We start from the raw sequence: 23,712 nt of genomic DNA on the forward strand, positions 1-23,712 counted from the left end.
CTGCATGCAGCACTCGTAAAAATCTGCAGCAGTGGAGGTGACCCACTGTCACCACTGCTGAAATGTACCATCCACCACTTCACTTTGCTCACATCCACTGTTTGGTCTCCACAAATGTTCAGCAAGTGTCAGTGAATATCAATGGGTATTGCATGCAATTTTTTTCTGCAGGAGGAATTCAGTGACACACCTTTGTTTCACACACACTCCCGCATCAGACACCATTTTGTCAGGCTGCCCCTCTGCTGCCATGTGTCACACAGAAATAACGTGTAACAGAATATTGCTGGGAAGGTTCAGCCTCTACTGCAACACCACCACCATCTGCCTCTGACACCGTGGGCCAATATATTAAAATAGGAGGCATTATTTTCTGAGCAGCCCTCGTATATTATGTTGGGAAGAAGATTAAGAAAAAAGATTTTACAGTTTAATTTAGACACAAAGACAAGCCTGCAACACCTAGAATACTTCCAATTAATAGGTTTATACAATTCTCTTTTCAGTTCCTACTAAGTGTATAATAAAGTATATGAAAACAAACAATTCAAGAAACAGGTTCCTCAATCATATTGCCTTTGAGTCACAATTGAGAACATTAATTTTTATTAATTTCTAGTACACTTGTGGCAGATGTGTTCATAATTTCACTGATCTGGATTGAATCCATTATTTTCTGCCTCTGATTATTTTCAGGAAGAAAAAAACACGCCCATTTCTTGAATGCATATAGAAGTTAATTTATAAACAAAGAAGATAGGCAAATATTTATGTATACATATGTATCTTTTTATAATCTTAAAGATTAATATTTGAAACTCCTGTCACAAGAAAATTTTGTATTTCCTTTTTCTAAAGTTGCAATAATGCTTTTGAAAAGCAAATGAGGGCAGGTAGCAGAATTAGGGGAGAGATTTAGGGCTTCTGATCACACATAACAGTTGGAAACCACGAAGTAAAGTAAACTACTTTATTTCCTCTGCTTCATTTATCTACCATTTAAAAAAAAAAAAAAAAAAAAAAAAGAAATAAGAGAGACATTGGCTCCTTTAAGGGATTCTAGAAGAAACAGATGTAAAATCTTAAAGTACCAGAATCTCAGTACAGAGACAGTAAGATCCTTCTCAACACTGACATCTTGCATGTTGCAGTAGTCTGTAGAAGCACATAACATTTCATACACTACCCTCCTATGCTAATGCCTCATTAAAACAAAAATTCTTAACTACTTTGTAACTTCTCAATCCAATGCAGCAATGCAGCAAATCAGACGAGAACGAAGCAGAAAGTATCATGCAGAAGATGTAAGAGAAAAAAGAACTGCCAAGGATAAAAGAACTTTTCACATCAGAAATCCTCCTCAGATGAGGTTTTGGGTCTTAAGAAATGCATTAAATTTGCTTTTACCACTACTACATTCCTCTCAACTGACTTTTATATTTCAGACTTTACTATGATCAACTTCTGAACAGGGTACTGTACTGTACTACAGGGTACTGTATTTCACAGAAGTATTTACAATAACTTACAACAAAGGTTGAAAAAAGATTATAAATAAAGTCAAGACTATCCAGGTGATAGGAAAAGACTGTTGATTATCGGGCACAAAAACTCAGTGCAATGAGGGGGAAAAAAAAGCAACAAACAAAAGCACACAAAAAAAGAATTTAAAAATCATACTAATTTTAACTTAACTTGGGAGAAAACTTTATCTATAAAAGTGAAACCCAAATGCAATCTAAAGGTGAAGAAACTATACCACCTGTACCATCACAACCTTATCAGATCCTCTCACAAAATAATATACCTAGCTATTTTGTTGCTCTCACATTGTTTGAATCGATGTTTGTTGCATACTACCATTGTGCGCTCCTAAAAACAGTTGCCTACACAAGTATCTTACAAAATTCATTTCCCTCAAGCTCTCCACTCATCTGTGCTGAAGCTGTAAAAAATTGTATGTAGATTAAAAAGTCTAAGATAAAGTCACAGCTCTATAAATGAAAAAAAGGAAGTGACTTCTCTTAATATTCTGTTAAGTCACAACTGTCAGGATCGATATCAAGGCCTTTACTGTAACACTGACCTTTTCATAAAAGGGAAAAATAGTCACAATCAGCTCAGGTTTTGATTACCACCATCCAGAATACATTTCCCTTGACATCAATTGCAATTTCATGCAAAAAAAAAGAATTCTTATTCGGACAGATCACTTATATAACAATGCTAGACACATTATAAATTAGGTTCCCAAAACATTAAGCATTTCCTGTCAAAATATTTTCAGTTTCTAATGATCCTTCCACTAACAGCTACCCAGTGTTTGGTTGTTGTTTTTTTTTCTTGCTATCTTTATTAAATGCTATGTTATACAGTGCTTAACATATTGTCAGTTCTGCCATGAATGATAACTAACCATGCTTTTCTAAGAAACATCAATTCGTAACTGCCAAGATGTGGAAAACATGCATTTTAACCTAATCTGTGTATTTTTGAGAAAAGAAATCAATTTCTTTATATTACCTATGATGAAGCAATCACCACAGTTTTGATTAAGGATTTTATAGCTTCCTGTGGTTAAGTTTTTATATGGCAAATTTTTAATTAAAAATATCTGATGAAACTGAGCAGAAAAATATATTTATAGTGCTAATAAAGTATTATTTGATCACTATTTACATTCTGAAAGTGTTTCTAAATACACTGACGGTACTCCAACATTGTGCGATTCATATCTTTAGAAAAATGCAACATCTCTGAAATAAAGCCAATGAAATAAATCTAACAGAGCCATGATGATAACTTATTGAAATAGTAGTTGAAAAATAATCAAACAATGTTAAAGCACTAGAGCTTTACACATCTCCTCCTGTTCTGATCACTGATATAGCTAGGTCATTACTTCTGAACTAATAAAAACTTTTGCTCTAAAACTACTATAAGAATACAGTTTTTATGAAGACTTGCAATAATATGTGTTAAATGTTTTTCAACACATATTTTACTACTTTAATCGCTCAAAAGAAATAAAAGTTTGTTTTTGGAATTATACAGAATACCTTTAGCATTCTGATTTGAGAGTCTGCATCATCCTTTTCTTGTTTAAGGAGTTTTGTAAGCTCTTGAATGTTTCGTTCATGTTTGATTTTAGCATTATGTAATTCTAATCGAAGATCTGCTAACTCCTGTTGGTGAACTTCTCTTTCCATCTTCAACTGTTTATTAGCTGAAGTCATCTCTTCATGCTTAGATTCCTGATGCTTCTGGAGTTCTGAGAGGCTCTTACGTAATTCCTTTTTGATTTTTTCTTCTTCTGCTATTCTGTTTGTAAGCTCCACACGCACAGCACTCAGATTTTTTACATCTGCTTGCATTTCTAAGAGTCTTTCCCGGTCTTTTTCATGAATTGATTTACTACTTGCAAGTTCTTGTTCCAAATGTTCCTTTTCAGCTTGCATCTGATTTTGTAGAAAGATTTGCTTTTTCAACTCATTCTCTAATTTATTTACAGTACCTCGAACTTCTTTTATCTCTTCTTCCAGAGATATTTGTTGAGACTTCATTTCATTTAGTTTTACCTCTTTGCAGTGAAGTTGTTCTTCCTGCTGGGCTCTTTTTGTAAGCACATCATTCAACTCTTTCTGAAGGTTTTCTATTTGGTGTATAGCAGAGAGAAGTTGATTTCTGAGGTCATCTTTTTCCTTGAGGACCTAGGAAATATAAAAAAGAAATCCAGTGCCACCTGAAGTACTTAAAGGAAATAACTGGAAGTTAACACCTAAGTAGAATGCTTTGTTCTGCAAAAATTTCAGAACCTGCAGACTTTGACAATAAAAGGTATCACTATAAGCCTAGAGTTTGAGAAAAGCCTAAAAACACAATGGAATTAAAAATACGCCCAGAGTGTCAAAATCCATATAGAATTATGATATACTAGCAATTTGACATACACAGTAAAAACAAATGCTATATTCAAAGATGTGACCTGAGTATACTACATTAAGCAATATATAACTTTACCATTTAAACATTTACAAAAATAAGCTACATTTACAGCAAAGTGAAAAGAAAAAAAAAAAAACAACATTCATAGCACAACTTTCTTCTTTACAAGAAAAAAGCTTTGATTAAGGAGCTGCAATACTGGCTAAAGAACAGAATTTGGAACTCTGTAATACTTAAAAAAATATTGCCTTCTTTTTGCTATTTTGTAGTTCATTAGAAAATTTAGTCCAGAATGTAAGAAGGTGGATGGTTTAAGTTACAACTTGCATAAATAAACTTATATTCATTTCTGAAAGTAAATGGGATGGTTACAAATAAAGACTATCTTACCTGATTATTTTTATCCATCAGTTCACTTATAGCTTCATTTTGTTTTTCCATCTCACGATCCAGTTTCTTACACTTCAGTTTCCATTGTCGGATGCTTTCCTGTGCTCTCACCTTCAAATCTTCTCTTCTTTTCTCGGTTTCCAGCCTGAGTGCCTCTGAATGCTTGAATTCAGTAAGGTACCGTTCTGCTTCCTTGGTACTCTCTTCAACTTGATGAGCTAATTCAGCAGACTGGAGTTCTGTTTGCCTACGTCCATTCTCACTAGCCTTGTAGCAACTCTCTATCTCTTTTAGCTGGTCTAGCATTTTTTGCTGCTGCTTCTTCCTGTTTTCCAGGTCAGATGTTAACGCCTAAAATCGCCACAGTAAAATACAAAAATTTCAACACTGAAGATATACAGTATGAAACCTTATAAAAAACAACAAACATACAGCAATGCTCAAAACACATTTCTATCTAAAATAAGAATTGTTTAAAAGATCTCTCTGATTAGGCAATAAATACCATTAGCTCACAGAATCTCCCTCTGAAATAGTGAAGAATTTCAACATTCGATATAAAATACATGGCCAATTTATCCTATATTTTACTTTTAGCATTTATTCTTCTTCTGGTTGTTCATATTGTTATTTGTATTTCAAAACTGAGACAGAACTGGTGACCAAGATCTCCTAATATAATATGCACTAAACAAACAAAATATATCAAAAAGTCAGATATAAGGAAATAGACATAAATATATTGAGTGGAAAAAGAAAACTAGCCAGGAAACAACACCAGTCATCACAATAGAAGTAATCTATATACAAGCTAGATATTACCCAATGTTATTGGAGCAACAGACAGAATAGTCTTACGGAAGGAAGAGAAAAATAAAGAAAAGACAGAAAAAAAAGAAAATACAGCAGCTTGCTGGATGTTTCTAGAATAAATAAAACAATTCTTAGTATGCACTTCATTTCAGCATAACATTAGCAAGCATTCTGGAGACATCGATTAGTTTCCATACCGAATAAAATTTGACAGATGGAATGAAGTAGGAAAGAATAAAAACATGTATTTTAAAAATAATAACTGCTGCTTATCTTGAATCTAGTGATATTTCCCAAGACAGTCTCATAAGTTAGTAAAAACATTTTTCATAAGCATTCTGCATTCAGAAATCAGTTACTGAAGCTTCACTATCCCAAACTGAATTAAAATTCAGATTGTCAAGTAAGAATTTTATTAAGAAGGAATTTTATTAAGGTTGTCAATAAGATTAGTATTCCATATTTCAGACCTATTTAGACCACTTTTATGCTATTCGGTATTTTTATAATAACTTAAATGGTTTTATTAGGCCTACTCCTTTCAAAGATATCATCAAGCTTTAAAGGATGGAAAAACTTTAGAGAAGAGGATTAGATTTCAGAACAACTGAAACAAATTGGAACTGTCCTCTGAACTGAACAATTCAAACTGGACAAAGGAGCAATTCAAAATGGACAAAGAAAAACTCTTTTGCCTAGGAATTGATAACTGTCTTTACAGATGCACATAGAATGACTGTTTAGTCAAAGGTCAAGATTTTTCTGTTATTTTTTTCCCCCCACCTCCAGCAGACCATTGCCTCCAGAGAGACCATGCATTGGATCAGTCTTTCCAGGATAGCATTTACTGTCCTGACAAGATGACTAGCAGGTGACAGACTGTGGGACTGCCAGAATACACCACAGACTGGAATGTATTGCCACTACGAGCAAGAACAGTCAGTTCAGCTTTCTGTTTGTATCCATGATGTAAATCTGGAGTAGGATGATCCACTTGCCTATCAGTTTTTCACTTGTAGGATGAACATGATCATGCTAGACACAGTTGATATATAAATAATAAATATGTTAACATCACATTATCTATGTAATAAAGTAAGTAAATATTATGCAGGCGGCAAAAAGAAAACAGGAAAATCTCCTACACTTACAATTCTATACATCAGAAAAAGACGTACACAATTTGTTTCACTACTGACTCGTAAGAAAAAAAACAGCCAGATTATCACTTCACATTTCATGTCTTTCTGGAGACACTACAGAAGACATCTGCCTAAAACAATGTACTATTCAATTATCTGCATCATTATAAACATATATATTTAATCAGAATTCCCCAAAAGAACATATTTCATTAATACACTACAATTCCCACAAACACTTTAATGGAATACGAGACTAAGATTAAACACAGAAAGCAATGCTAAATTAATAGTAAACATTCATTTAACAGAAGTCTTAGTCTCCAAATTATTGATTTCTAGTAAAATGAAAAAAAATCAGAAACATTTATTTTCTATAAAATAAGTAACAACTTACTTATCAACACTAGCTAATTTGCATAGGGGGGAGGGGAATAAACTTTGATGAGGATATACTAATATAAATGTGAGTTCACTATTAAGGAAATAGGATAGAACTTTTCAAAGAGGATATAAGCTGGAAAATTGCAGCATTTCAACTTCTCACGTAGCTCTTCATGTAAAATAAGGTGAATAGAAAAAGACTAGCTCTCCACAGCCTTTATTTTCATATTTCTATAACAGAACTCCCAAATGTACTGACCTGTACTTCTGAATTCCTATTGTGATGTACAAGACCAATATGCTTATCTGTATGTTAACATTCATGCTGATGTCAAAATTCTACCCAATCTGTAGAAGTTTTCCCTACTGGTATTTAAAACATTAAATAAGCAACTTTTCAGATATGCACTGCTGTAAAATATGTAAAAATTCTTTTAGTAAAAACTCTTGTATGAAAAGATATTTATTATCTCTATATAGAGAGAGATTGGATACTGATAATTGTCCAAAACCTCTTTCCTCATGTGGCAGATACATATCTTCACTTTACATGAATTGACATATACAAGTATAAAGCAGAGATGTCTGTATCTATAGTAGTACACCTCACACACCACTGTCCATACTTAAGTGTCTATAAAAAGTGCAGGTTATGGTCCTATCTTTTGGTTCCTTGGAAAATTCTAACACATTCTCAATTTCTAGACATTCATTGAAAAATGGAGGAGAATTTGTGGTAAATACATTTAGTTAACACTTCTAAGGTAACAGTTACAGTTAAGTAATCTCTTTGCCACTTTCTATTATCCGTCTGTACACCTCAACATTGTGTTTGACTAGTCTACAACAAAGAAAAGCTAGAAGTTCTAAAATAGAGTTTGACTGAATCACTTATCCATATGTTCTGCTATATGCTCAGAAACTACTTGCTTGTATAAGAAGCAGGTCCGGATCAATGCCCTGAATGGTTCAAAGGAGATGCCTTTCTGTACTTTGCCATAACGACATATCATTAATGTCTTTGTTACAATCTTACTATTAATGTCTTAGTACCTGCTTCAGTCTTTCTTTGTTGGAGAGGTGCTCCAGCTCTCTGATCATCAAAACTTTCTGCGCCGCCCGGGAATCGAACCCGGGTCGCAAGAATGGGAATCTTGCATGATACCACTACACCAGCAGCGCAGTTGACAATAATGCTCCTGGCATTAATATCTAGGGATTTTTTCAAAAGAGAATTTTCTTGCAATTCTTAAAAATTCATTACATTTAGTTAGTTGATCCTGGACTGCAACAACTTAATGCTCAAGAGATTTGAACACAAGTGTTATTTTCAAAACTGATTGAAGTTTTTATCAGCCCTCAGAATGCAACACCAGTAATACTTCAGCGAACAGACTCCATCTAAAGATGATGCAAAGGAAAGGGGATTAACAAGCTGAAAGACTGGTGCACCATTAACTCCATGTAAAACAGTTGTGTATTTAACAGTTCTAGTTCACTACATATCCAGCATCCTAATATAAGACTTATCTTCCAACTTTCAAAAGAAATTGTAGGCAAAGATCAACATTTTCTACTTAGAAGTCATTATTTATCTGAAAAAGAAACTAATCATCATAGGCCTTAAACACGTGATTAGTTCAGCTTGACTACACATTGTATATTTGACCTGCATTTTCAACCTCATTTAAAACTAATCACCACAAACTGCAAAACAAATTCCATTCTAGGAACAGAAAATAAACCACATTGTGTATTCAGTGCGACAATCCTTAAAACATTTATGAACATTTAAAATGAAAGTGAAGATAACTCATTTCATACAATGACATGCTTTAAATCAGTTATGTGCAAACAATCTATAATAAGAACTGAATAAGTCATATTTCACTTCAGCCACACTTAATATGTTAGTCACCTAAAGTATGAGAGCTACTTTGAAATTAATGCCTTCTATTTTATGGTGTTAGTCCACAACATCAGAGGTGGAAATTGGTGGTATGGCAGTAGAGGTTGAACCTTCTCACCAATATTCCATTACATTTTATTTCCGTGCCACAGACAGCAGCAGAAGGACAGTCTGATAGAATGGCATCTGACATGAAAGTGGTTTGAAGCAAAAGTGTGTCTTTGAATTCCTTCATGCAGAAAAAATTGCACCCACTGACATTCATTAGCACTTGCTGAACAATTATGGAGACCAAACAGTGGATGTGGTACATTTCAGCAGTGGTGACAGCATGTCATCTCCACTTCTGCAAAATTTTACAAGTGCAGCATACAGGCTCCTTTTCATCGCTGGTAAAAATGCAGAGCTAACGGTGTTGACAGTGTTGAAAAAAAGTATTTTGTAGCTGAGAATTTGCACTATGAAATAGTGTGACTGTGCTCTTTGTATCTGATGTAGTTTTCATGGAAACAAATCGGAGGCATTGCTTTCAGAGTGACCTATGTAATTTTTACTGAATACATGCTGCAAATATTTCATCACAATCAACTGAATCCCTTGTGACTCGTACTCTAACCATTGATCCAGGAGGTTTCAATCCTTCATACAATCACAAGTTCTGTTAATTGAAAAACTAAAGACACCTACACTGAATCTGTCAATAAACATATTCATTTGTTAAAAGGTATATTGCACGAAATCAATTAAATAGGTGCCTTCTCCATATTTTCCCCAGGTATGAAGTGCTAGTGGCACTGATATGCAGTAGCATATGTAATTATAAAGACACAGCTGAAACACCTTAAAATTTAAGTTAGATATGTGATTTCAGATACATTTTAAAATGTGCATATGTTAGTCACTTTCATAAAATTTCTGGAGCATAACTTCAGTGTTTACAAATCACTGATATAAAGCAGATACAGGCTGGACTACAGTAAAGGCATGGATTTCTCATGTTTTGTAAGAATAAATTTATAGAAGTTGTATTGATTGATTTTCAGATATCTTAGTTGTCCTGCATCATTAAAATAATGGCTAACACCATCATCTCTAATGGAAGAAAAACCATAAAATAGATTTTAACAAGGCTAAAAACATCACTCAATCTTCCTAAGACTGAAAATTTTGATTACTAAAGAATTCTAATCTTAAATAAGCAAATCAATGTCTCTTTCTCAGGAAACTTGAAATATGTTAAACAAACTGTCTGCTGTTACACTCTACTAAACAATATTATAAGACTCCACAGACCTAATTAGAATCTAATTAGAATTAGAGAAATCTTGAGGAAATCAAATTATTTCAGAAGCTCAAGAGTTTGTATATGCTTATGGAGAAACTAGCTTATTGTACTTTTACAATTTGCATACTTTGTTTACTTCTTAAACCTAATAGTAAGGTTGAATCAATCTCTATTTAGTTTCGTAAAGAAAAACGTATTTAAAATAATTACATATATTTTCAAGATCAGGTAAACCAGAGCAATTAAAATTAAAATTCTCTATAAAATTTAAAAATTAAAGATAGAACTCACTTCTAATCATGAGTTTAAGAACATGAATATAATCTTTCTCATCCTCCCCATTTTACATCACATTGTGTGTTTATGGTAACAGGGACTAAATGTACGGCACAACTCAAATTCTTGAAAACAATGACATTTAAATAAATGACAAGAAACTTCGTATATCACATGTGCACCAGAAGCAAACAGTTACATCCTCTCCACTAATCAAAGATAAGTTTAACTCAATTTAAACAGGACTGCTAACTTCCAACTGAGAATCAGACTATCTGATAAGAGCAGCTGTTGGAACAGGCTTGACAAATGCTTTGTTAGTACATAAGTTTAGAAATTCACATCCTTGTTTCCTTGATGTCTCATTAAAATAATACAAAAAAAAAAAAACCCTCTATTTTCCTGTTGCTGCTTCTGTAGGTGAATGGCACTGGGAAGCAGATAAGAAGTACAAAGTGTTTTCTGTTAAGTTAATCAGAAAAAACAGATTTCTAACTTGCAGAAATGACAGTGACCCCTATCTGAGTCCTCTTCCATCTGTACTTTCACAGAGCAGGAAATAAGTACTAGAACATCATTCTGACATTCAAATGGCATGTTCTATGAGAAGAAATTTTAAGAGAGATTTTTCTGTGTGTTTGTATCCCATTAACTCCTGCCACCCAAGTAACTGGAATTCCTCAGGCACTACAAAACAAACAAACAAAAAACAGTGTGCTTCAAATAATCTATTGCCCAGTCAGAACACTAAGGCTGATGGGCTCTCCAGGGAGGTGGTAGAGTCACCATCCCTGATTATGTTTAAAATCTATTTGGATGTGGTGCCCAGGGACATGATTTAGTGGAGGGTTGTTACAGTTAGGATAGTTTGGTTAGATTGTGGTTGTACTTGATGCTCTTGAAGATCTTTTCCAACCCGAGCAATTATATGATATTACGGGCAGTAGGAAACACATTCTGCTTGCCTTCTCCTTTACAGGAGCAGCCTAGGTTTTTTTTTAAACCTGCTCAATAGGCAATTTTCAAACAGCATCTTGGAATTTATTTTGAGAATTCAATTTTTCCCAATGCAACTACAGGTATTACTTTTAATTTAAAGCAACAGAGAAGCTGACATTAGAATGGTAAGAATACAGCAAATGTAAAGAGTGTCTCCACACCTTACAAGAGTAATTGTTCTTTAAGTATTGGAAAGCTGCAAAAAAAAGGCTCCTCAAAGCTTTCTACAGGATAAACAACTCCAACTCCTTCAGTCTGGCTTTACAGAAGAGTTGTGCTAGCCCCCTGATCATTCTCTGGACTCAGTCCAACAGGTCTGTCTCTCTTTTGTGCTAGGAGCCCAAGAACTACACGCAGTACTTCAAGTGATGTTTCATGAGAACAAGCTAGAGGGAAAGAGTTTCCTCCTTTAGCTTGTTGTCCACACTTCATTTGATGCAGCCCAGGATACAATTGGATTTCCAGGCTGCAAGTGCATGTTGCTGGCTCATGTTGCATTTTTCCATCCATGAATACCTCCAGTATCTTTTTGCAGGCTGCTCTCAATCTATAAATCACTCAGACTATATTCATGTGTGACACTGCCCCAGCCAAAGAGGAGGACCTTTCTGAAATGTCTGTCAAGGACCCTCTGGACTGTCAACTGCACTATTCAGCCTGAAGCCTTCTGCACACTTTTGAAGGAAGGCTGCATTTAATCCATGTCATCAATGAAGATATTAAACAGTCTCAGCATTAACACAGATAGCTTGAGGGACACCGCTCATCAGTGGTCTCCACTCAGACACCGAATCAAAGGTCGCAACTCTTTGGATGTGGCCAACCAGACAATTCTTTATCCACCAAGTAGCCCATTCTTCAAACCAATGTTCCTCTAATTTAGATGAAAGGATGTTTTATGGGACTGTCAGATCACAGCATGGTTTGAGTTGAAAGAGAATTTTAAAGATCACCTAGTTCCAACCTTCTGTCAAAGGCAAGATCATCTTCCACTAGATCAGGTTGTTAGGCTCCTATTCAACCTGACCTCAAGTACTTCTAGGGATGGGACATCTACATCATCTATGAGCAATCAGTTCTAATATCTTTCCATCCTCATAGATCACGTGGGTTTATCAGTATTATTATTAGTATCATGCTTATTTATCATCATTATTACCCTGCATCTACTGCTGAAGAAAGGAGAAGTTACAATTTATTTTTGTTAATGTACTTCATTATCTCATAGAACAAGTTATTTCAGTTTGATTGAAATTAAACTTATACAAGTAACTCCATGAACTGCTATTCATGCTAACAGCAGATAAAAATCAGATCATCTTTTATTTGAACATGAGAAGAAAGCAAGTGATACAAATAATGAATTCATGTGCAACAGCAAATTCTTTGGTTTATTAAAAAGACAGGAGAGAAAGACTTCTGCAAGCTCAGATCACCTTTCAAACTTACTCATAGAATAAATTCTGTAGAGTATGACAGTCACTCAATTACACTTTAATCTGGCTTATAGCATACCTTAAGCATATGGGAAATGATTTACAAAGAAAACTCACCTCTATGTGCAATACAAGCTGTGCTTTCTCCTTGTCCTTATGCTCTATGCATCTCTTTAGCTCTTCTACCTCTGACATTGCTGTGTTGTGAGTCAGTTTTGCTTTAAGCTCCAAAATATGTTTCTCCAGTTCTTGCTTTTCTCTCTCATATCTTTCAGCTACTATAAAACAGTGGGAACAGAATAAAATGCCCAGTAGAAACATGGACTCGTAGAAAATTATTTTTCTCATTTTACTTCCAGCAATTTTCTATATGTGACTATTACAAGGCTATCGATGAATCTGTGAAAAATGGCTATAATTATATGATAACCTTCCACTGAATAAGACCAGTATTTCAGGGCTTATTGTTATCTAATCATTTTAGGGGGTGCCCCCACTCCTGACCCTTGGGGAGGGGAAAATAAAACAAAAAACAAGTAAAATAAAAACATTTCCCACAAGTTTCAAGGCAAAGATTTTAAACAACCTGAGTGTGAGTTCCACGACGGTATTGCTTTCTGTGAAATATGTCTCAGTGCTACAACTACAGGAGAAGTCCTCAACAAAAATAAGCTGTAGATATCCTAGGCCAAAATTTCAAAAGTCTTTAGAGGCAAAGAAAAATTTCAGTTTGCATATATATTCCAAGAAAAGGAAATAATTCAGTAAACAAAAATAATTGCTTAATTTTTCATTTCTTCTCCCTCTGTCTTATACATCCATTACATTTCCCTACATTTTCAAAGCACTTGTTATAATTATAAAACAAGTGAAGAAAAAAAAAAAGGGATTTCTTGAACATGAAAAGCATATATAAGTTCTCTTTTAAGCCCGTACACTAACACTGATGTAACTGAATAAAACCCACTAAAATGACAATCCTGTGTTACATGTACACAATTAATCATTTTGTAGTACCCTGTATGAGAGTTAGGAATCTAACTACCTGATTTACATTTCCATGATCAAGATAATTCAGTAGCTGAGATACAAAAACATAAAAAGTCATTAACCAAATTAAATTAGTATTTCCAAAACACTGGACTTGGAGTAGCTGTTCTTCTATGCTAAGTACCACATATCTTTGTTAATGAGGAGAAAGATAAAAGACATTCTCCAGTGCATTTTGATTACATTAGAAAAGTTTAAATACTGACAGTTATCTAACAAAACAGCGAAGGTTTCAATAAAGATATAATTTAATACACTCTTCCATGTTGAAATTGTTTAAAATATTTTTGTTCTAAATATCATGGTTTCATCCATAAAATTCTAAAAAACTGCAAGTAGAAGCCTTGACTGAATGACACTGGATTATAAGGATAATATTTCTAAATACTCTGGAATACGATGGTACTTCTTAAGAGCTTCTACCAAAAACTCAGAAGCCTTATTAGCCAGCTACAAAATGGACATCTGCTATGATTTTCAAGTTGACAGGTTTTGAACTGCAAATGTAATGAAATGTGAAATTTCAAAAAAGAAAAAAAAAAGCAGTATTTAGGAATGACATAAAAACACTATCCAATTTAATTCTTTCTAATAATCTTCATTTGTTTTAACCACGGAAATCAAGGTATTATATTCTAAATCGATATTTATTTATTAGAGTATATTAACTTGAAAGTGAGGATTTTATCAGTTGATTTAGTTGAAACAGCAGAGGAACCTCAGAGACAGAGTTAACATTCAGGCTGACTAACTAATTTGCAGGCATCTTGAGAGCTGTACCTGTTCTAATTCTCCTTTCATCTTCTCGCACATCCTGGGAGCTCTGATGGTGCATAACCACACTTGAAATCTGACGCTGCAAATCTGCACGATCTTCTTCTGCTCTCAAAAGTTGGGAACGAAGTTCTTCAATCTAAAACACGTATTGAAGTATCAGTCATTTGACAGAAAACAGAATAAAAGTGTAAATAATATACTTTTATTAAACTGTAACAAACATAAACAATAACTGTACACAATGTTTATAAATAAATCTCAATAGTTCTGCAGCTGGTAAACAAAAAAAGATAATTTAGTTCCTAGTTACAAGCCACAAAGTGTTTATTCAATCAAAATTAAAAGGATCATTTAAATCCGTTATAGTGACCATGGCTGAGCATTAATTTCTCCAGACTAAACAAAATAATATCATTTTATATGTTTTAATTGTCTTCTTACACTGAAAATATAAGGTTATTTGTTTTATGTAAATTCTACTCATTAAATATGCAATATGCCAATTCTTAAGAAACATACTAGCCTTTTACATTTTTTACTCTCTCTTATATACAGTTACAAATGTTTAGGTAAAAGAACTTTTCTTCTAATGCTATAATCATCCAGCTTCCTGCATCCTTAAGATTCTATCTTATCTGCATCAGTAGGCATTATACAGAACAAACTTCGGATCATTTTCAAGATGGTTTGCCTTCTTCTTTATTTTTTTTTCCCCATATGGTAGTACACTATACAGCAAATACTTCTATGCCACTGATGTACATGAAGTCATCCACTTTGCATAACAATAATCACTAATACAGAAGTTGTTCTAGAGCATACAATGAAGGGCAGTTACAAATGTGTTTGTGTACTTGAAAAGCACCATGGCTGCTATTACTGTTCTTATTAATATGTGAACATACATTCAAAAAGGTGTATACCTGTATTCAAATCTTTCTTTCTGAATCTCCTTCCTTCCTTTCCAAAAGAACATTATCAGAATATGAGATAGGATTAATCAGAAAGACTGAAATAGCCAAATATGAACTTCATTATTTCCATCACACCAAAGCAGTTACCTGATGCAAAAGAGCTTCTCTATTGCTTTCTGATTGATTCAGCTTTTTCTGGGACTTCTCCAATTCTTGCTCAAGCTTACAGAAAATGATGAAGAAAGAAAAGGCATGTGTGCATCACAGTACAGAAGTTCTATTTAACTAGTTAATTCTGGCACAAATTAATTGGTACAAATTATAATTTAAAATAAAGTATAATATATAACACATTTTTATTCATCCAAATCTTTAACACAAATTTTCATTTGTATTAAATCCCAGATATATTTAAATCATTAAAAGAATTTTTAACTTATAGTCTATGTTTTTTTTTTGCATACTTATCTACATAACATGAAGATGGTATATAAACTCCAAAACAAACAAACAAAAAGGAAGAAAATAAACAAAGAAGCATAAAAGTAACTTTTCACAGGGCTATAACTAAAACAAAAGAAAAAAACTAATATTAAAAGAAGTTTTAAAAACATGCCAGGATTTGTGGCATACTTTTAAACTCAGAAAATAAGATGACAACATTTGAATCTTTGCCACATAATTTATCCATAAAAATGTTAAAGATGACAATTTGTACAACTGGTAGTTGATAAATTCTGTGCTTCTCTGCACTGTGTTCAAAGTTATATTTCAGTTTTCATTTTTCTGGAAACAAGATGACTGAAAAACTGAAGAGCCTGGACTTTCGTACAATTAGAATTTTCCCTAAAATACTGTGTCAAGGAAACGTAAGAATGTGTAATCAGAGGTAGTCAGCAAACTGATTACCATTCCAAAGCCAGAAAACAAAAACTATGAAATATTTTGTGAACTCTTGTCAAAAATAACTCAAAGATTGAAAAGATGCACGTGGAAATAAAAATAGTTTTTCAAAGCAGGAATTGTTTTTGTAGACATAATATCCCTTTTGTGAATGCTAAGGAGGCTGGCAAATGGGCAAAGTAAACAGGACGAGTATTAATGAAATTAAAAGAATCAGAGAATATAAAATACTACATTGATTGTCTTGTGTAAAGGTTTAGCATAGACATGGAAATTATTGACAGAAAGTTTAAAGTTTATATAAGAGGAAGAAAAAGCCAGCAAAAATATAATAGGACCCTTGCAACCTGCAAGAAAAGGAAATAAGCAATTTTGTTTTCTACAGACAGTAAAAAGGAAACAAAAAAATTGTTCAGAAAGAAAAATATTAATAATCACTAGTTTGCAAAATAATGAAACAAGCATTAATTGCTGAGATGAAGAAAAGTCACATCGTAGAGCTGCTGAAAATATTTGAGAGGTAACTACATCTATTTCACTCTATTCAGAGACAAATCAAAAAAAGAAATCAAGGATAATCTACAAGCTTGTCTGTCTGGCAAGATGGAGCACTTGTAAAAGAAACAGACTGTAACTAAAGAGTTTAGTAAGAAAGACATAAGTTTAGTGTAGTTGCATTCTGTATGTCCGATATAAAAAAGCAAACAAGAAAAACCCCACTTAAAGAGTAAAGAAAGGTTTATCCTGCTGGTTTCTCTGAAGGACGAAGAATATACTACAACATATGACATTATGCAGTCACTTAAACCAAAGAAGAATAAAAGCAAGGCTTACTTGTTTCTTTTCACTTTCATATTTCACAACTTTATTTTTCACAAGTTCTTCTGTTTCCATTGCTTTTGCATTCTGCTTCTTTAAAGCCTTAAAAATTGAAAAAAGTATTGTGAACTTCATTTAAAAAGTTAGAAGTCTTCCTTTCAAGTATATTAAAATGAAGCAATCAGCCTTACATTTAAGAAAATAGCTAAATGAGTGCTTTCTGACTGTGTCTAAAATTTCCAGGTGAAGTCAATGCCTATTTGTCATGAAAAATAACCAAAAAAAGCTCATGCATACATAAACATACTGGGCCACATACAATGTTACAACTAGCATTAACATCCTGTCTGATCTATAGATCTGCAGATGCACAAGACTCACCCCAAACACTATGAAATGAAGGACTAAGAATTTGAAGAGATCCCCTATAGGTAAGTTGTAAAAACATCAGATGAGGAGAATATATTCTCCAGTACAGAATATGCGATTACATGACATATGATGCATAGCAGTGAGGAAGACCCTTCTATAAAGTTTGAATTCTAACAGATGTTTAGAATTGTAGTGTTAAAGCAGGATTAACTGAATCATTCCTGATCTAAAGCTCGTTATGCTTTACTTCAAAAATAAATAGACAAACCATACAGACTTTTCCTGTCCCACTCCAAACTGAGTGTGTAAAACCGCCAACGTACATTTCATAAAGCATCTTATGAAAATAAAACTGCTTTGATTATTAATTTTCAAATATTGTCCTTCTATAAACCAACACTATTTACAAAATGTAGCTAAGTACTGGCAAATAAATGCAACAGACATCACAAGAGATTTGTAACACAAAAAAAAACCAAACTTGAGTATTGCAAGCCATAACAAACTCATCCACTTCATTTGCTGTGAATTTGACTAATCGCATCAAAAACTCATTTCTTTGCTATAAAACATGACCAAGCAGTTTCCAGGCTAGCTACAAAATCAATTCATTGGAGATCTTAGCACACTTTTTATTTTGATCCAATATTACAAAATGTAAATACATCTATAGCCTGCCCAGAACAAAAAGCTTTTTTTCTAATCTGTTCTTTCTAAATATTTATTTTACATCATAAAGGAATATCTCCTTAAACAAATATCCCTAAAACTGATTCCTGTCATTAGTGCAATTGCATGCAATTTTGAACATTTTCTGCTTGCTGGGGAAAAGTTTGCACTTTGTTAAAAATTCAACTGTAGAAGCTTTATTTTTATAAGTAGTTTTGTAGAGAAATAAATGGATGTCTATATTTCTCTTAACCTTATATCCTCATCTCATAAAATGTATGGGTTTCAGTATATTTTGGCTTCCTCTCCTGCTTGAACAGTTTATACTAAAAAATTAGATTGTGGAAGATATTTATTATGTCACTGAAAATGTTATGCTACATTAAGAATTAGGGTTTCATTTTACTGATTCATAATCAGATACATCACAATCTTGCAGTATCTAAGGTATTTTTCTAACTATTCAGTACGTATTGAAATCAGTCTTTATGAGTTACCAATGTAACTCTAAGTTGCATTCAAATCTGTCACTTTCCCACTTTGGTCAAAAGGATTCTGGGAAGAACTCCCTAAAAGCTATAGCATAGGGAAAAAAAACAAGCCTAAGATTCAGCTAATGTTATTACTGTACGTCAAGTGGTGGTTGTTTTATTTTTAAGTGATACATACTAGTTGCAATTCTGCTTCATTTTTCTAGCAAAATTAGAAGCACTGCTATATACAGCCAACTGTTTGCCAGTCTTATTTTTTGCAGTAATTAATTGTAAAAATATACACTTCTTCATGTGCTGATTTTGCTAGGAAAGTCAGCATATAAAGATAATAAAATTCAGTTTAAGGAAAACTAAATTATAGTTCAGTAAAAGCTGAGCTGGAATTAGAAATCCTAGGAAAGCTTTTCAAGATGCCCCTGTAAAAGGCAAAAGTAGATTACTGCATCACTAGTACATCCAAATTCACAGAAGAACCACAGAAATCAATATGTCATTTCAATGTACCAGAATCATTGTATGATATTTAGACTATTAAACAGCAATAATGTCAAACAAAAAGGCAGTCTTTCATATCACTGATATTACAAATACAATGTTTGCTTTTATTTTCTGCATATTGTTTTTTAAAAAAAAAATTACCCATAATCATTTTATTATTAAGAAAAAACACTTCAAATATGTCAAAGTTAAAGTACTATAAAAAGAATGTGATGGTACAATAAAATAAAACACACCTCACGTGCACTGCTTCAGCTGTGAAACACGGGTTTCTTCAGTAGGTACCAGACAGACCATGACTTAAGCAATTAGAATGTCATTAAGAAACAGAAATATTTGGTCATCCACAACCAGTAGCTCTTACTAATGACTCAGAAACTATGTAGGTAAAAGAAAGCTCTATGCTATCTATTGCCCTCCTTCCTAATTATCTCTTACTGGCTTACGCCACTCTTGTTCTCCTCCATTGAAGATTTCTCTGCAAAAGGTTTAGCTTGGGAAATGAAGGCTTACATAAAAGTGTAAAAAACACCATATAAAGAGCCAACAACTTTTTTTTTTTTTAATTTCATTTCACAGAGTCATTAAGGTTGGAAAAGACCTCTAAGACCATCTATTCCAACCACCAATCCATCCCCACTATGCCATGTGCCTCAGTACCGTGTCTACACATTTCTTGAACATCACCAGGGACAGCGACCCTACCACCTCCCAGGACAGCCTGTTCCAATACTTGACAACTCTCTCAGAGAATACATTATTTATAACACCCAAACTGAATCTCCTCTGGCACAACTTACTTCTTGTCCTATCACTAGTTACCCGAGAGAAAAGGCCTACCCCCATCTCTCCACTATTTACTTTTAGGTACTTTTAGAGAGCAATAAAGTCTCCTCTGAACCTCCTTTTTTCCTTCTTTGTTGTCTCCAAAGAAGGAAATGGGGGAACGAAAGGGTCAAAAATAATAAGTAGGAAGTGGATGCTGAATACAGCAATTCCAATACACTCTTTCCGGACAGTTTCCTAAAAGCAGGCAAGCGTGGTCCAGGGAACTTAGCAAAGCAGCACTGATGTCCCAAGGAATGGAAATAAGTCTGCAGTCATTAGAATTCCCCCAACAATATCCTTTTTTTTAAAGGGATCAATGTCTAGGCTGGCCAGTATATAGCTAGCAAGGAGGTTGTGTAAATTTGTTAGGCCCTGGAGGGAGCCACAAGGAAGCAGAGAAAGGTGTAAAGACACCTTTGTAACTGGTGTTTGATGGTTTCAGGATGGACCATTTAGATGTTCTGCAGTCTGCTCAGTCAGAAACAGGCTATCATTTCTGATAGGCTAGATGAACTTCTGAATTAACTCAAGGGAGCAATTCTTATAGGTTTGTTTTCTTTTTAAATAGACTTTACTGTCATGAGATAGTACTAGAATATCAACATACATCATATAACTCCACTCACTGTACTTCATCCATAGTGCACTAAAATCCACAATATTAATAAGAAAATCATTTACTTGCTACTATAAGTATAGTATATAAGAAAGTATAGGGAAAAAGTACAAGAACTGTGGTGACAGAGGTCTCAGCAATTTTTTCCAACTTAGAAGAAAATCTTTGAGATATGATTTCTATTTAAAGTCTTTTTTCTTTTTCTTTTTTTTTTTAACTTTTCTTCCAAATAAAAATAGATTTGAAACTAGCACACAGACCACAAATTGAAATTGGCTCTTCCAAAATGAAACTGAACAGTGAAATAAAGTCATATTAGACTAAATATGCAAGCAGACCAGCTTCATGCTTTATTTAAAAAGTACTTAATCTGAATGAATTTTTTTCTTAAACCTGCCACATTAGGAGCTAGCACTGGTCCAAGTATTTTACTATTTCTTTAAACATCTTGCCTAGCTATTTCAGTGACATTCATATGAGACCTGCTCATGTTCCAAGGCAGAGAAGCGAGACAGATTCAAAATGCAATCAAAGCAGAAATTACTAGCCACAAGTGGCATACCATAGAGCCAAGGGGCAAATATCAGTGACATATTAAAACATCCAGATGCGTCAGAGTACAGATAAAGATTATGTTTTTCTAAAAGGATCATAAAGAAGGACATATAAAAACAGAACATTCAACATTTTTGACCATCACTCTACCCATCCTCTATTTAAAGTCCACCAGCCTCCTGCACTTCACAGTACATGCAGTAAGATGTACCCATAGTCATTACCTTAATACAATCAGTGCATTCAAAACATTCTATTAAGATGATTCTGTACACCTAAAGTGAACAATGCACGCTCCTTGGGTCCTGAAGGAATTGGTTGATGCAGTTGCCAAGCCACCCTCCATCACATTTAAAAGTTTTGCTCATCAGGAAAAGTGCCTGGTAAGTGGAAAAAGGGAAACATTTTCATTCTTAAGAAAGGGAGATACAATAGAGGAAGAGATGCCATCCAGAAGGATCTAGAGAGACTTGAAAAGTGAACCCATGAGAACCTAATGAGATTCTACAAGGCCAAGTGCAAGCAGTTGCACTTGGGTGGAGACAATCACAGATTATTTTTTTTTTTCTTTTTTGAGAGCAGACCTCACAGAGAAAGACTTGGTGGCTCTGATGGACAAAAAGCTGGACAACAAGACAGCAGCATGCACTCATAGCCCAGAAGGCCAACTGCATGCTGGGCTGTATCAAAAGGTTGGTGACCAGCAGGTAGAGGGAGGGGATTATATGTCCTCACGAAGCCACATTTGGAGTACTACTACAACGAGGCCACCAGCACAAGAAAGATGTGGAGCTGTTGGAGCAGGTCAAAAGGAGGTCTGTGAAAATGATCAGAGGGCTGGAGAATCTCTCCTGCAAAACAGGATGTGGGAGCTGGGCTTGTTCAGCTTGGAGAAGAGAAAGCCCTGGGGAGACTTCATTGCTAACTTGCAGTAGTTGATGAAAGCTTATAAGCAGGAGGGAGATTGACTTTTTACACAGGCAAAGGGGAATGTTTTTAAACTAAAAGTAGGGAGATTTAGGTTAGAAGAAAATTCTCTCCTCAAAGGGTGGAATAGGTTGTGGAGAAGACGTGGCTGCCCCATCCCTAAAAGCAGTCAAGGCCAGGTTGAATGGTCACCCTGATCTAGTAGGTAGCAACCAGATGATGTGGAACCAGATGATCGTTAAGGTCTCTTCCAACCTTAGCCATTCTTTGATTCTATGAATTTCATCAAAATGATTCTCATTTCATCAAAATTCATAAAGACAGGCAGAAGAACTAGCAAAGTCATCCAGGATAGCCATTACATATAAAAGTTGTTTTAAAACTATTTTTAAGAAGAACATTTGATCTTGCTTTAGAAAAATGGAGGTATATATGCAAACAAGTGTTATTAAGTGGATGGTGCTTTCACATTCAAAACAAAGTAATAAAGAATCTCAAAATAATTTTAATTTAGACAAAAATGCATTTTGGTAAAGGAACCTATATATACATGCCAGCAGCACTGACAAAATGAACACACTTGATATTGTTTCTAATTTGAAACAAGTTTGTATCACAGATAGAAGAAAGTGAAGATGGATGACTCACACTAATTTCAGGTTTTATTTATAAACACTGCTTAAGCAGACCTCGAATACACACCAACTCAAGAAATATTACCAAGCACAGAGTCAAAAAAATGCAAACTTAAAGATGTAAAATTTTATATTTGAAGTTTTCTTTATAGCCAGCATATAACCAGATATATTCTTCATTAATAATCAGTTCATGGTGCTAACAATGAAATACAAATAAAGTATGATGATCATAAAAAATGCAGACAAAGAGAAGTCAAATGGAGAAAAAGAAACAACAAAGTGTCATCACGTTCAGTTAAGCTTTGAAAATATGTAATGAAATAATTTAGATTTAGGAAGATGCCCATCTTAAGATGGTAAAATACTGACAAGCAGTGGTGAGTTATGGGCATTGCACTTTTCCTTACAGATCACTTCTAACATTTAAACCCCATCAGAATTTTTAATTAAAAAGTACTGCTGATCAAATCTAAAAGTTAAATTTGATTGTTTAGTTTGAGATGCACAGCAAGCAAAATATTGAAAAAAAACTGTCTCACCAAATTGCCACAAATTGCTTTAAATAGTATTTACTTGTAAATTATCCATTCCATATTGAATGATCGCATTTTAGATCTCAGTCCAAACCTTATCCCCTTCCAGTAGTGTTACTTGTAAAGCATGTTGGATTAAGAAAAAAAGATAAAAAGAGACTTCAGAGCATTAAATCCATGCAATGGTCACCACAAGACCAGAGTTTTGCAAAGACTGCCTACTTCAAATATAGGATGTAAAAGAATTCATGACAAACTGTGTAAACTGAAACATTTATCTAAGACGTTCACTCAAAGACTTAAATGAATGACAAACAATTTTTCTATACTGTAGAAAAATAAATATCTAAGCAAAATACAATTACATCAATGCAAATAATGAACAAATGAACAAAAAGACAACTAGTACTCAGCTCACAGATACATTGTTGAAATGACAATCATGTAAGACTGTTCATAAATTTTAAATGTTTCACAAAGGTTTCATTATTCATTTTATTTGATTTACCCAATAAAAATCTATTTCTCTCTATCACCCCA

General features: G+C 33.9%; 1 protein-coding gene and 1 non-coding gene across 10 annotated transcripts in view; both read right to left on the reverse strand.

Moving 5' to 3' along the window:
- CEP128 (centrosomal protein 128) overlaps positions 1–23,712 on the reverse strand; it is a 99,130-nt gene that overhangs the window by 57,735 nt on the left and 17,683 nt on the right. For 8 of the 9 annotated variants that reach the window (XM_090141463.1, XM_090141465.1, XM_090141469.1 and 5 more), the window contains 6 exons: positions 17,058–17,144; positions 15,468–15,542; positions 14,410–14,542; positions 12,697–12,857; positions 4,336–4,686; positions 3,060–3,710 (listed from right to left, as the gene is read on the reverse strand). In XM_090141463.1, the coding sequence (XP_089997589.1) occupies positions 3,060–3,710; positions 4,336–4,686; positions 12,697–12,857; positions 14,410–14,542; positions 15,468–15,542; positions 17,058–17,144 (1,458 nt within the window). The remainder of the gene's footprint in view (positions 1–3,059; positions 3,711–4,335; positions 4,687–12,696; positions 12,858–14,409; positions 14,543–15,467; positions 15,543–17,057; positions 17,145–23,712) is intronic. The other variant, XM_090141466.1, reaches the window with a different exon arrangement.
- Positions 7,786–7,856, reverse strand: TRNAG-CCC (transfer RNA glycine (anticodon CCC)). Its single transcript has one exon. It is a non-coding gene; the product is annotated as a tRNA-Gly (tRNA).

The sequence above is a fragment of the Phasianus colchicus genome, chromosome 5 (assembly GCF_987193195.1).
Source record: "Phasianus colchicus chromosome 5, bPhaCol1.hap1.1, whole genome shotgun sequence".
NCBI lineage: Eukaryota > Metazoa > Chordata > Aves > Galliformes > Phasianidae > Phasianus > Phasianus colchicus.